The sequence below is a fragment of the Enoplosus armatus genome, chromosome 9 (assembly GCF_043641665.1).
Source record: "Enoplosus armatus isolate fEnoArm2 chromosome 9, fEnoArm2.hap1, whole genome shotgun sequence".
NCBI lineage: Eukaryota > Metazoa > Chordata > Actinopteri > Centrarchiformes > Enoplosidae > Enoplosus > Enoplosus armatus.
The window spans coordinates 25,500,501-25,516,037 of record NC_092188.1 but is presented as its reverse complement, the minus strand read 5'-3'; the positions used below and the strand labels follow the sequence as shown (position 1 = coordinate 25,516,037).

The window sequence follows — 15,537 nt, the reverse complement described above, 5'->3', positions numbered from 1 at the left end:
TAATTTTGGAGTCGAGACATAACAGGTGCAGACACAAAAAATAGACTAGCAACCAAGGGAAATACGTAAAAACTGCAATTGCCCTAGCGTTGGCTTCGTGTCGGCAGGAAAATAGAGCCATCTATGCAAACACTGTATACCTCTGACGGGCCTGATTATAGCCGCATAACGCCAGATGTGATGTTGCTTTTGTATTGAGTGAATACTGTGTGTTTGGTGCCAAAGTGGCTTTTGGGTTGTTTTGTCTATTTGCTTGTGTTCTCCTAAAAGAGTACCAACACTAAATCCACTTTTTTAGTAAATGATATGTGTACCCATTTTAGTACGCTATCAATTGATACTGGCCCCAGTCTATAGGGATTATTGCGACAGTAGTTAATGCCTCTTCACCTTCCTCCTAAATTAAAAGGCCACATTTACCCAACCCCCACAGCAAACAAACATCAGCAAACTCAGAAATAGACTTTCACCAGTGAGGAGAGTTCGGAGTCATTTGTAGTTGGGGAGTAGGGCTGCCGAGGCACGCAGCACCGCTAGGCCTAAATCCATGTTCATTTCGAGGGCTGCTCATCGGAGTGTCACTTGATCTTCATACACATGCATGTTCTGAAACAGCGTCTCACCTCTTGTTCTCCTGCACATACATTTGTTTTAGATCGCTTGTTCTAAAACTGTTGCGTGGGCGGTGTAACGGAAGAGTGGTTGAAGACATTTAATGCAGAAGGACACAGGCATATTTCTTTCCAAGCATTGCTATGCAAACAATCTAATTAGAAAAGCTGGATGGAAGCGACGACATTCAATAAAACTTCCCCCAAAATATCGCTAAAAAGGTTTTACGGTTGCTCAGGGAGTTTTTTCCTTTTGTCCATAAAGAGTTGATAGGCAATAGAAACGCGTTTGTAGAATATAGATAATGATGTAGCGAATATTACATCACAGATCAGCTGTTTGGTCTGATGACATTGCGCAACAATTCGAAACGGTGTTTAAACACACTGAAATGAAGCAGCAAAGGACTGTTGGAACCTCGTGCTCAGGTAGACTCAGCTGTAGGAACCAAAAAAAAGTCCACACGCGTTTTTATGCTATATCTGTACTGTGCAATATCAAAACTCTACAATAGTATATTTAAAATAAATACACAGATGTCTGAAGATGTACTGTATGTGATAATTATTTGTTGAAAATGCAGCACATTCAAAAATGAAATTTAAAAAATGACTGGCGGAAACCGTGAAATGTGGCTCATACTCATCAAATGTTTGTACAGCCCTAGATGGCTTTGTTTTGTCAGTCATGAACGCCAAAGAACTCTTGCCTTGATTTCTTACAGAGTAACAGCAGAGGTGAAGCACAACCAAACGGGAAACATCGTATGTAAGGCCCAGGGGGAGTGGAACGGGATGCTGGAGTTCACCTACAGCAGCGGGGAAAACAAGGTGATAGACACCTCCAAGCTGCCGGTCACCAAGAAGAAGATCCAGCCTCTAGAGAAGCAGGGCCAGTATGAGTCACGGTGAGTGCATCGCACACGCTTTCAAATTCTTACCACATCAACATGTAGTCTAGAAGCTAAAAAAATAGAATAGTAGTGGGAGAACCCACACACACACACACACACCCTTAACAGTGGTACTACCTGTCACACATCGGTCTGGAGTCCCAGGTATTTTCTCCCCTCTTTTGGGTCGTTCCTGATTACAACACAGAAAAGGTCAAACAAGGTCAAACTGTGGGCGAAGAAGGTGTACAACATCAAACATTGACAGAATCAAATGAAATTAAGGTCACTGACCAAAAAGCCTCTTATTAACACAGTAGTCCCGGCAGATCAGCTCTACCAGGAAATACACTGATCCACTTCAGGTCATTTTATGTGTCATTTGTCTAATCCCCCCCCCCCCCCCCCCGGAGATCAATAAAGTGTTTCTGATTCTGATTCTGATTCTGATTTGAAGCCACTTGACAGACATCTCAGTGTGAGTACACATGCCAGGTGGAAAACCAAAAATAACCTCGCTAAATGTGAGTTGTCCGGATGGAGCAGAGTGACATGGCATGAACATGCAGCACCATAAACAGGCAGAATGCTGAGTTATAACCCACCAGTCTGAAGTGTGTAGAGGTGTGTGTGTGTGTGTGTGTGTGTGTGTGTGTGTGCGCGTGTGGTCATTTGAATCTGATTAAATCGAGCTAAATGCGCGGTGCCAGGCAGGTGTGCCGCCAGAGATGTTGGACCCCATGAAAGAATGCAATATTGGACCCCCCCCATAGATCACCCATGTAGGCTAGATTGCTGTAATAAACCCATTTGACTGCCTTAAATATTATATAATAATAAATTCATCTTTGCGGGCTGGAATCTCTACTGTCGTCCGATGTTAATTACCTCATATGTATGTCTATAATATAGTAATGCATATAATATCTGAGGGACGACTTTCCATTTTCCATCATCAGCTCCATGGATTGATCTGGGTAAAACTAGCCAGCAACTATCAACGTTCTTCTCCTTGAACTGAGAGTTGGGCAGCTAAATGAACAAAATCTGACTGTATCAAACCGAAATCGAAACCACCAGAGTGATATTATTGTACTGTAGCTAGCTTGCAACGAGCTTCAACATTAAGTCTGGATATTATTAACAAAATGCTAACGTGGCTGTGTAGGTTTTCATGGGCGTAGCATGGACAAAAATTGGGTAAGAAATTGTAGCCCCTTCATTCTCCCTTTCAGCCCTTTTCAGTTTCCGGCATCCTGATTTTGGTTTTCGAGTTTCTGACTCGTGAGCGCAGCTAGGTAGGACTGAACCGTTCAGTGTAGCCAAGTGTATCCCACGATTCACCGCCGTCTAAATGGTAAGTGGCAGATGGTCTCACTACAAGCTCTACGCAGAGCTTTTCAACCTTCACGGTTCCCAAAACGCTTTACAGGTCAGGTCTCATTCACCCATTCACCATCCCGATTGACGATCGAGCTGCCATGCAAGGGGCTGGTCTCCATCGGGAGCAACTTAGGGTTCAGTGTCTCCCGCTCTACCCGCCTCTACCTCCCATGCGACAGTGCTAACCACTGTGCCACCATGCCGCCCATGGCACCACACCGGTCCAGTTGTTGGTGGTATGCACTTGTAAGCATGGTTTTAGGACAGAATGTTTCCCATTTATGTCTGCAAAGCAATTTATGTACATCTGAAAATACAGTAGAACTGCTGTTAACAGTGATTGTGATTGTGTCCTAACTTGTTTTCTTTTTATTGTTAGTTTTATTCAATCATTATCATAGCATTTGTTTACTTTGGTCTTTCTTCTTTACTTTTCCCCCTGCCTTTTCTTATTTTTTTAACGTACCTTGGCCTCTGCCTCTGTTATCTCCCCTTTGTGCATGTTGAAAAGAAACAGAACAGGGAGTTTCTCAATTCATGCCTGACTTGGTCATACAGTGCATCCGGAAAGTATTCACGGCGCTTCACTTTTTCCACATTTTGTTATGTTACACCCTTATTCCAAAATGGATTAAATTAATTTTTTTCCTCAGAATTCTACACACAACACCCCATAATGACAATGTGAAAAAAGTTTTTTTGAAATTTTTGCAAATTTATTAAAAATAAAAAACTAAGAAATCACATGTACATAAGTATTCACAGCCTTTGCCATGAAGCTCAAAATTGAGCTCAGGTGCATCCTGTTTCCACTGATCATCCTTGAGATGTTTCTGCAGCTTAATTGGAGTCCACCTGTGGTAAATTCAGTTGATTGGACATGATTTGGAAAGGCACACACCTGTCTATATAAGGTCCCACAGTTGACAGTGCATGTCAGAGCACAAACCAAGCATGAAGTCAAAGGAATTGTCTGTAGACCTCCGAGACAGGATTGTCTCGAGGCACAAATCTGGGGAAGGTTACAGAAAAATTTCTGCTGCTTTGAAGGTCCCAATGAGTACAGTGGCCTCCATCATCCGTAAGTGGAAGAAGTTCGGAACCACCAGGACTCTTCCTAGAGCTGGCCGGCCATCTAAACTGAGTAATCGGGGGAGAAGGGCCTTAGTCAGGGAGGTGACCAAGAACCCGATGGTCACTCGGTCAGAGCTCCAGAGTTCCTCTGTGGAGAGAGGAGAACCTTCCAGAAGGACAACCATCTCTGCAGCAATCCACCAATCAGGCCTGTATGGTAGAGTGGCCAGACGGAAGCCACTCCTTAGTAAAAGGCACATAGCAGCCCGCCTGGAGTTTGCCAAAAGGCACCTGAAGGACTCTCAGACCATGAGAAACAAAATTCTCTGGTCTGATGAGACAAAGATTGAACTCTTTGGTGTGAATGCCAGGCGTCACGTTTGGAGGAAACCAGGCACCGCTCATCACCAGGCCAATACCATCCCTACAGTGAAGCATGGTGGTGGCAGCATCATGCTGTGGGGATGTTTTTCAGCGGCAGGAACTGGGAGACTAGTCAGGATAGAGGGAAAGATGAATGCAGCAAAGTACAGAGACATCCTGGATGAAAACCTGCTCCAGAGCGCTCTTGACCTCAGACTGGGGCGACGGTTTATCTTTCAGCAGGACAACGACCCTAAGCACACAGCCAAGATATCAAAGGAGTGGCTTCAGGACAACTCTGTGAATGTCCTTGAGTGGCCCAGCCAGAGCCCAGACTTGAATCCGATTGAACATCTCTGGAGAGATCTGAAAATGGCTGTGCACCGACGCTTCCCATCCAACCTGATGGAGCTTGAGAGGTGCTGCAAAGAGGAATGGGTGAAACTGCCCAAAGATAGGTGTGCCAAGCTTGTGGCATCATATTCAAAAAGACTTGAGGCTGTAATTGCTGCCAAAGGTGCATCAACAAAGTATTGAGCAAAGGCTGTGAATACTTATGTACATGTGATTTCTCAGGTTTTTTATTTTTAATAAATTTGCAAAAATCTCAAATAAACTTTTTTCACGTTGTCATTATGGGGTGTTGTGTGTAGAATTTTGAGGAAAAAAATGAATTTAATCCATTTTGGTATAAGGCTGCAACATAACAAAATGTGGAAAAAGTGAAGCGCTGTGAATACTTTCCGGATGCACTGTATATGTGATAGCACAGGGACTCATCTCAACAACTCTCTCTATATATATATGTAAAAGTCCATATATGTATGGCTGTCTGTATACACCTGTGTGCTTGCTTGGTTAAGAATGTAGATGCAGCCGTATGTTCCTTTTGTTTGCGGCATGATCAAGGAAATAAATCATAATGAGGGCAATTGATTAATAATAATTAAACAAGCAGTTATTTGAGGTTTTAAAATGGGCAGACCATTTTCAGTTTAGGAGATCACATAACGGAAAGTTTGTGTCTAGAAATGCAACAATGTCTGAGTCTGATCCAAATACGTTATCCTGAGCGCATATGCATGAAAGTCAAGCTGTTGCGCACTTTGAACGATGTGATTATGTCACGTGATTCCCAGGCATAATACTGACAGGTGTTCTTGTTCTGTGCTCCCTGTGTCTAGGCGCCTTTGGCGGCATGTCACGGCGTCGCTGAAGGCAGGAAATCTGGACACGGCCACAGAACACAAACACTGCCTGGAGGAGAGGCAACGCAGCGAGGGCAAGCAGAGAGCTGCCACCAAAACCCCCTGGAAACCCAAATATTTTATTAAAGAGGTTAGGACATCCACTGTCTTAGTGTCACTTGAAGTGGCCCGGTAACAAGTTCTCACAAGTTGGCGGGTTTATGTTTTTTAGGAGCTAGGCCAACTATTGAATGTAGCTATCCTATCCTCCGAGGGTTTGGATCCAAAGAGTTTTTGCTGCTGCGAGGGAGCAGCAGAGTCTGGATGGGTCATACATATATTTGAAGCGTATCATCCCAAGTACAAAGTTGTTGGAGCAGTTCTTTTCAAATTGGCATATGTTGTTGGTGTGAAAGGAAGAGTTGCTCCCCAGTAGGCGATTTTGAAGGCAGATGAGGAGGGTGCTATCCCCCTTGTTAACAAAACAACCACCCCTCTTGTAGCCGAGAGAGTGCAGGGGCAGAGGGGTTGTTTAGTATAGTCTAGCCTGACATGTGCTTAGAATCTGTGGCCCCCGACCACGGCTCTGAAATATCAGCGGCCTAACTGGGCTGTGTATTGATGAATCCATGGCGCTGTCCGTGGTGCTGAAGCACACGGATTTGTAATCGCACCTTTTTTTCTCTCAGTCCGTCAGTTCTGTGAGTTTCATCTTGGATCAAGAGAAAGAAATGAACAGAGCACAGAGCAAAAGTGCCCATGAATGCTCAGAAAACTCTTTTTGCTGTTCTCGCTCTCTGTTATTTTTCAAATAAAACAAATCTTTGTGCCGCACATTGAGTGTTCATTTGAAAATATAATGTAATAATTATACATTGTTTCAGAGTTTAGTAAATGCCCCTAAAAAATTAGTTCAAGGGGCAAAAAGTAGGCTACCCTGTGAAAGTAGTAAGCCATCCTCCCCCTCTAGAGGGGGCTTTTTGAGGGGGGAAAGTGGGCGGGAAGACGGGAGGAGGTCAGAGGCACACAGGGATGCGAGCAGCATCGTCACTTTTGTGAATTTGTGGCCAGAATGGCATCAAAAGGAGCAGGAGGACAGCTTGACTTTCATTTCTTTTTCAAAAAGAAAAAGAGAAGGTGAGAAATTAGCTTGGATTTGATTCCTGTCTGCATGAAAATTGGCTCAGTGTTACACAAGTACAGATGAACTACGCATGTGGAAACAAGGCGTCCTGCAGCAATGTCCATTGGGAGGTGTACATGGGTGTGTGCGTTGGTCGGTGCCGTGGGCCCCCCCCCCCCGTTACAAATGAACAAATCACCTACTGGTTGCTCCTATAGCCGATTTTGTGAATATAGATATTATATGTATATATATGATAAACTTTTACTCAATACGTTAATTGCTGACAGCTCAGAACACGGCGACATCACTCGGAGGGGTCAAGAAACGCAGGCAGTGAGACCGTCAGATGACAAATGTTGCTAATAATCCTTAATTTCACAAAACTGGCGGTGCAGCGGTTAGCACTGTCGCACTGGATTTAGCCTATAATAACAAAAAGTTAGCCTAACCTGGAGGATTTGTCTCCAGCATGTTTGATTGTTTCTTGACCGGTCTGACTTCTTGTTAATGTCTCCCAGATCTCAGCCACTGACTTGATATGTACAATGGCCCAATTCCAATGAGAACCCCCCCCCCCCCCCCTCCCCCCAAAGCTGCCAATCAGAAGTGTTTGCTGGATGGTTGAATGCCTTCTATGTTGTTCAAACTAGTTCTGTTCAAGCATAACCCGTCATCATTCTGCTATCATAAGAAAAAATAGGTACATACACATATAGAGTACTGGTTAGACACGTGTGTGTGGCCCCTGTTCTCGAAGCTACTATGATGCTCATTTCCAGCTCTATATTTTTATTCTGGGACTCCACTAGAGTAGCATCAGTTGTTGTGGAAATGTAGATGCTATTATAGATACCATTATTGGTGGTGTGAGATTGGCAAATGCTACAATTGCTTTTTTTTTTGTTTTCTTCAATGTGTGTGTAGGGTGAAGGCTGGGTGTACCACAACCCTCTGTGGAAAGCTCACTGACCAGGAGGCTTGGAAGCAGCTGTCCACTCCCAGACGACAGGCGAACGACCGGGCCAAGGGCTGGCCAAAGAAGACGTGGGGGGAGAGAGAGAGAGAGAGAGAGAGAGAGAGAGAGAGACAGAAGCGAGGTTTCCATCCAAATGTGGAGCAAGTGTCAACCGCATTTCGAGAAAATCAGCAGAAAATGGTCATTAATGCACGCTTCCATCCACTACCTTTTTAAGCGGTTATTAGGAGGTGGTTTGTCGAAATAAGCAGCTGGTGGTGCTAATTCTCCCATCGGTGCCATTACACCATTACAGAAGAAGAGGGTGCGGCAAGATTAGACGTAGTTAAAAGACCTCCAGTCAAAACCGTGACTCATGTACGTCAGGATTTATTCACTAAGTCTGTTTCCATTTTAGCTTTTATTGACACAGCAACTTTTTTGTTTTTGCGATATTTCATTGCAAGTATTTTTTTTTCAAATTTTCAGAATTTCCACTCAGGTTTTGTTTTGTTTTTTTGTTTTTTTTAAATGTGCAATTGAAAAACATGTCGCTGGAAACTCCCCCACTGAGAGAGAGACAGAGAGAGAGAGATGAACAGGAGGTGCCAAAGACTACCAGAGGAAAATGGACATGCCTACAGTCCTGTCCAACACGTTGGCTCAGCAGTGAGGTGAGACTGATCTTACACGGGTACGGCCACTTTTGAGATTACAGTGTTCCGACACAAGAAGAACCCGGGGCAGAATGACAGAATGGGACATTTCTTCTGACGATATATACCCAAACAAACAGCTACTGCCCCTCTCGCACGTTTGCACAACGTATCAACAACAAGCGTTTGTCGCAACAGTTCTGCACAATTCACTGTACAGTACAGTGTAACACTCCCGAGGGGTCGAGAAACGCCAGCATCGAGACGATCAGACACTGCACTGCATACAGTATGTGCGAGCTATGTGTGTGTTTTTATGTTCAGGTGTATGTTTGTAAGAATGGATGAATAAACTATTTAGCCACTTTGAAAAACAACCCTGTATGCACATTTCATAGAATCCAGTGAAGCTGAGGCTGGAGCCGCTGATCTTCCTGTATTAGAACTTATTCTTTTTAAGTTTTTTAGGGGATACATTATATTTTATCTGAAGTCATCCTTCATATCCATGTGCTGCAGTTTGTCTGCAAAGTGTTTTAGCTTTAAAGGGTCAGCTTCATCCTTATGACTGTACAAAAAAACATACTCTCTCACTTCTCTCGAGTGGTGTCTCTTAGCTTTGGTTTTATTTGTCCAGGAGTTTATGCTGCATACAGCACTGAAAAATGACATACACACTGTGAATAGTTTTCCTGAGGATTGTTTCTTCAGTAGAAAGTAGTATCTATGAAAACTGTAGCGTGTTATAAGTGATCCAGAGTTATAGGTACACTGTTTTTGGAATGATCACTGTTGATTTTCTTAAAATGTCAATTGTCAAGAGCACCAGAACCAAATTCCATTCGTGATCTGGAGGGATGGGGTCTGGAGCCCATGGTTATAATTAAAGCATGTCATAAAGTGCAGTAGCTAACGCTTGGACATATGACATGTCTTGAAGCTGATGAAGACAAACAGGTTATTCCATCCCTGCATAGAGGAGGTGAACAGTTACCATTGTGTTACCATAAAGGTAAGTGGGGAAACATTTATTTCATTTGATTTATTCATTGGATTTGGGAGAGCTGACTTTTTAAATTCAAAATCAAGATAACAAGTAACAAGCTAACTAACATAATGAGCCCTGCAGTTTTACTGTGTAATGAAACAGTGGAATGTGGTCTTACAAAGTTAGCTCTGCTGCATTAGCTGCTAAGCCTGTTAACGTATATGAGTGATTCAAGGAATTTATTTCCATCCATATTTAAATGTGTATCTTGACCAGGGTCCCATGTTTATTAACTTGAGTTGGCCCGCTGCGATTCTCTGGCTCCTCCCCATACTATGCTGTAATCAACCAATGAGATCGCTCCTGCTTCCAGCACTGCTCTACCTCTGACGAGGTTTGTCAAACCAAAACTCCATTGCTTTGAAAATGGGGCATCCAGTGATGCGTCAACTTTGATAAGGTTTCAGTTTTTCTTTAACTTCCAACTTTTGCCAACATTGATTGACAGTGTACTTTAAAGCCTCAACCTGTGTTAGAAGCGATTTTATTACTAGACTGCCCAAATATAATTAGTTTTAGTTCATAATTATTGGGAATGTAGTGGGAAGTGCTGCAGTGTCATCATTCCATCACCATATAGTCAACAAACCTATGCAACATTTAACTGTAGACAGTCGTCTCTATTGGGGGGGCACTGAATAAGCTCTGTATTTATTTAAAATAAAGAGCTCTTATCCAATCTGTTGTCTCCCGGATTGTTGGGTGCTTCTTACGGTTTTATTGTTTTATAGTAGTTGTTTTCACAGACGTTTTCTGAACGCATACCTCATATTCTCAAAACTCTCCACACAAATCCAAAAACACACACACACACACACACCAAAAGCAAAGCTCCACAAATCTACTGCAAAATGAAGCTCTGCATTCAAAACCATGCTGTCTTCTCAAAATGACACATGCACACACACACACACACACCATCATATGATTGGATATGTTCGGTACTGTCTACAGTGTTTTATACTCAGATATAAAACACACACACATACTCTAATATACACTGTACACATCCAAACAAACACAAAGTGGGATGTGTAGCGTGTTCTACATACAGAATAAATAATACGAAAATGTACTGTATACAGTAAAAAGAAAATGAGGATCCTATCGCCTGTTCAGGACTCATCAACATCGCAAGCAATGTTCTCCCTGGCCAAACAGCGGGGGAAGTATCGCCTAGCATGCCTAATCCAGCCCTGAAAATTGGAGAAAAGCAGATGAATGCCATATAAGACCCATATTGTGTCAACGGGAACCCTCTTCAGTTGCTAAAGTTTCTTCCTGGTCCTGGTCTTTTGTTTTGAATCCATTTTAGCGAGCACATTTTCAGGCTGTTTTCTCAGCGTGGAGCTAGCTATGTGTTTAAACCTGACAAAACCAAACCAATGAACAGTAGCCAATCAGAGGCGTGAGTGGGGCGAGTGGGTTTAGGGAGCATACATAGACTCACCAGGAGGTGGCGGTACGCAATAAGATGTAAGGGTACTCGTGTGGACAAAAATGAGTGAGTACCGGCCCATTTCAGGCACTGGGTATATGCGGATAGGGACTGCGTCATAGACCCTCCAGTTCCAGGCAGAAAAGAAATCCTCAATTGGATTGAGAAATGGAGATTATGGTGGGAGATGAACCGTGGGGTGGTCAATGCTGACCAGACCAGAAAGATGGTCCAGAGCAGCCCAGGTACATTGTCATCTGGACAGCATAAGTTTCGACTGGGGCTGCTCTGGTCTGCAACAGTTTAATGGGCCACCCACACTTTTGTTCTGTATGCAGAACATTTACACATCCAACTTTGATTGATTATACGACAGAAATATACTGTCTTTTATATTTGAGTATAAAAACATCATACAAAAATATTTTACAACAGACCACTGTACATATTGTATGTAATATATGTAACACTAAACATGCAAGGCAAGGCAGCAAGTCTCCTGATAAGGAATTCATACTTCCATTCAGAGTAGTGTTTGACATTGAGGTCATCAGTGTTCATCTCGTTCTTAGAAATGCCTCCTGATCATATGATGATGATGATGATGATACCATTTTTAACCACCGTTTGAGTAAATGCATTCACTGTGTTTTCACCACTGAATATAGATAGATAAAAGATAAGATCTGATCTGGGGTCGGTTGATGAAGTCAAACGCGTCATCACTATTCCTAACAACATGGTCATGAGCCAAACGTCAGTAGGATCCTTTCACACATTTCAAAAGTGGATGTCTGCCTTACCTGAGTCTCAGCTTGCAAAGACCGGTAGCTCGTCCCAACGTGCTGGTGGTGCAGAGTACGACATAATTTCCGAAAATTGACAGTAAAAGAAAGACGCAACATCAAGAAAAGACAACATCCAGGGAATCACAATTAAACAGCAGCATCAACCAAACATTGATAAATCAATACATTAGACAAGATGACAACGAGCAGCCTGACATTCTATATGTCATGAAGTGGTATGAGACTCTTTGTCTCACTATCAGTCACAATGAATTCATCAAACCAACTCATTAAATCCTGAGTAGCTGAGCTCGACAAGCACAAGAGACAAATATGGAAACATTTAATAACAACAGCAATTTGTCTGGAAGCAGTTTAAAGCCCACTACTCACTGACACACGGCAGAGAGAAAAAGATAAAGCTCCTGATAAGCCGGGCTTGCCAGAGAATTCTGGTTTTACACACAGCAGATTTGGTTTTGTGCATTAGGTGGTACAGCATAAACTACGACACACGCATACAGTCGCAGGGGGTGGGGGGATCAGTGGAGTAGGCTTATATAGAAAACAATGAGCGCAGGTGTTTTGACCTGCATCACAGCTGACCATTGTGCAACGGAAACACACCGCTTACTGCATGACAAAGCATCAGCCGTCACTGGAAACTGTCCTCACCGGAAAATGTCCCACTGTCTATAAAAATGCCTTTTGTGTCACGAGTCTTTATTTGTATTTGTTCTTGCCATTTTTAGTAAAGAATGTTGGCGCTCGTTGCTGTTGTGTTACTAGTTGATTGTGATGGGGGGGCGGGGGGGGGGGGGGGGGGGATCAAGCCATGGCACAGCTACAGGTTTGTTGTCCTCTGCATGCTAATATAACAAAAGCTCAGTGCCCTCAAACAGTGAGTGATGGGTCACATAACAGCCATCTCTGTTATGTAGCTGAGACAGAAGCAGGGGGATCATTATATCAGTAATAACACTGTGGAAATACGATTGCAACCTGCTTAAAATAGAGTGCTGCAGTCCAAACCCAGAAATTAGTTAAGTGTAAGTATCATAAACTTTTGTTTGCCACAGAGCTTATTTTCTGCAATAATCCAAAATCCATCCATCCATTTTCTTCCACTTATCTAGGGCCGGATCGCGGAGGAAGCAGGCTAAGCAAGACAATCCAGCGTTCCCAGGCCAGATGAGATTTTTTAATGCCTTCAGTGTGTTCTGGGTCTCCCCCGGGGGTCTCCTACCAGTTGGACGCGCCTGAAAGACCTCCAAAGGAAGGCGCACAGGAGGCATCCTGATCAGATGCCGGAACCACCTCAACTGGCTCCTTTGGCACTATGGAGGAAACTCATTTCAGCCGCTTGTATCCACAATCTCATTGTTTTGGTCAATACCCAAAGTTCATGACCATAGGTGAGGGTTGTGACATAGACCGAGTGGTAAATCAAAAGCTTTGCCTTTCAGCTCAGCTCCCCTTTCACCACAACAGTCCGATACAACACCCGCATTACTGCAGATGCTGCACTAATCCGCCGATCAGTCTCACGCTCCATTTTACCCTCACTCGTAAGCAAGACCCCGAGATACTTGAACTCCTCCGCTTGAGGCAGTAACTCCTACCCAACCCGGAGTGAGCAAACCACCTTTTTACGGCAGAGAACCATGGCTTCAAACTTGGAGGTGCTGACTCTCATCCCGACTGCTTTGCACTCGGTTGCAAATCGCCCCAGTGTGTGCTCTAGGTCACAGTCTGATGAAGCCAACAGAACCACATCATCAGCAAATAGCAGAGAAGCGATTCTGAGGTCCCCAACCCGGACACTCTCCTCCCCCCGGCTGTGCCTTGAGATGAATAACTTGAATATCACAAACAGAATCGGTGACAAGGGACAACCCTGGTGAAGGCCAACAACCACCAAAAACGTTCCTCCTGTATCTGCGGTTTGACAATTGGTCAGAGCCTCCTTTCCAGCACCCTGGAGTAAACCTTCCAGGGGAGGCTGAGCAGTGTGGTACCCCCTTTTTAAAAATGGGAACCACCACCCCGGTCTGCCACTCCACAGGCAGTGTCCCAGACCTCCACGCAACACCGAAGAGGCATGTCTGCTAAGACAGCCCAACACTGTCCAGAGCCTTTAGCATCTCAGGGCGAATCTCATCCACACCTGGTGCCTTGACTACCTCAGCGATCCCTGCCAAAGATATGGATGATGCTCCCTCGAGTCTTCAAACTCTGCCTCCTCCACAGAGGATGTGTTGGTCGGGTTCAGGAATTCCTCAAAGTGCTCTTTCCACTGCCACAATATCCCTAGTCTGGGTCTGCAGTTCTCCCCCCCTGCTGAGGACAGCCTGAGTCAAGCCCTGATTTCCCCTCCTGTGTTGTCTCATGGTTTGCCGGTTTTTGCTTCAGCGACCATCGAAGCAACAGCTCTCCTAGCCTCCCGGTACCTGTTTGCTGCTCCAGGAGACCCCTGGGCTAACCAAACCTGAAAGGCCTCCTTCTTCAGCCTGACGGCTTCCTTCACCACTGGTGTCCACCAACGGGTTCTTAGGTTGCTGCCTCAACAGGCGCTGACAACCGTCCAGCCACAACTCCTAGCAGCCACCTCGACGATGGAGGCTCTGAACATGGTCCACTCAGATTCCATGTCCCCAACCTCCCCCGGGATGCACGAGAAATTCTTCTGCAGGTGGGAGTTGAAGACCTTGCCAACGTGAGCATTGAATTCCCCCAGCAGAACTATAGCGTCCCCAGGTGGAATCCTTACCAGAACACCACCCAGAGACTCCAAGAAGTCCGGCTACTCCGAACTGCCGTTCGGTGCATAAGCACAAACCACAGTTAGAGTCTCCCCGCGACTTGCGGCCGTAAAGAGGCAACCCTCTCGTTCCCTGGGGGAGAACTCCAACACAGAGGCGCTCAGCCGGGGACTAGTGAGTATCCCCACACCTGCCCGGCGCCTCTGACTCTGGGCCACTCCGGAAAAGGAGAGAGTCCATCCTCTCTACAGGAGTTTGGTTCCAGAACCAATGCTGTGCGTAGACTTGACGTGACTATATCTAGCTGGTATCGCTCCACTCCACTCCACACCAGCTCTGGTTCCTTTCCCGCCAGCGAGGTAACATTCCACATCCCCAGAACCAAATCGCATAATCCCAAATCCCATGGAAAAATCCCATTGGCTTTTTGTCCAGGGAACCAGGGCGATGCTAACGTCCAGGTTGGCCTACAAAAATACGTCATCCCTGCAGCACAGGTTATAATCAAGTTATATAATAAGGTCATTTTTTTTCTCATAATACCAGGCTAATATCTGTGAAATACCTTCACAATTACAAGAAAATAAGTCTACTTCCAATTCTGTGATTTCTCACCTGGAAACGCAAATGGTAGTATTCATATAATAACCATGAATCAGGGCTGATAGAATGAGTCCATTTATACTGCTGTTGACAAGTTATCGCTAATATTTTCTTTCTATTACTCTCATGTTTTTGTCCTACTAGGTGCTGATGAAAAGTGGATGTCCCTCTTGTACCTATCAAAGAAGACAGCAAGAAATAAACTGAAAACCCACTTCATTTATATGAGTTGTCCATTTGGCATTTTCATCTTGCCACAGCTGAGGTTTCTGAGAGTGACACCCAATCAGGATTACTTTTTCCGAAATGTGTGTTTTGAACCTCAGGTGTGTGTGTATTACAATCTACGTGTGTGGCTCAGTGCTGTTGGCTCGACACATGAGGCAAACCATGTATTGTGAGCGTGAATAGGGCTCAGTGGCGGTGCAGGGGATTAGCATGAGAATGGTGTGTGAGTGCTGGAAGGCCAGTACTTCATTTCTGTCACTCTGCAACTCATGCTCTCTCAACTCAGCCCTCCGCTCCTCCAAACACTCAGCTCGGCTCTCCTCACACCTCTGCCATTGTTGCCTTCCTCTGACCGCTCATAATCCTCCTCACCTCAACCTTCCTTGCTCTCAATCTTCCTCCTGGCAGAAACGGGTGACGAC

The 15,537-nt window shown here is 44.5% G+C and overlaps 1 protein-coding gene across 1 annotated transcript in view; it reads left to right on the top strand.

The window, feature by feature from the left end:
* LOC139290805 (oxysterol-binding protein-related protein 10-like) overlaps positions 1-14,353 on the top strand; it is a 73,150-nt gene extending 58,797 nt beyond the window's left edge. The window contains exons 8-11 of the mRNA XM_070912668.1: positions 1,337-1,519; positions 5,509-5,662; positions 14,093-14,214; positions 14,263-14,353. Of these exons, the coding sequence (XP_070768769.1) occupies positions 1,337-1,519; positions 5,509-5,662; positions 14,093-14,214; positions 14,263-14,353 (550 nt within the window). The remainder of the gene's footprint in view (positions 1-1,336; positions 1,520-5,508; positions 5,663-14,092; positions 14,215-14,262) is intronic.
* Positions 14,354-15,537: the final 1,184 nt, after the last annotated feature.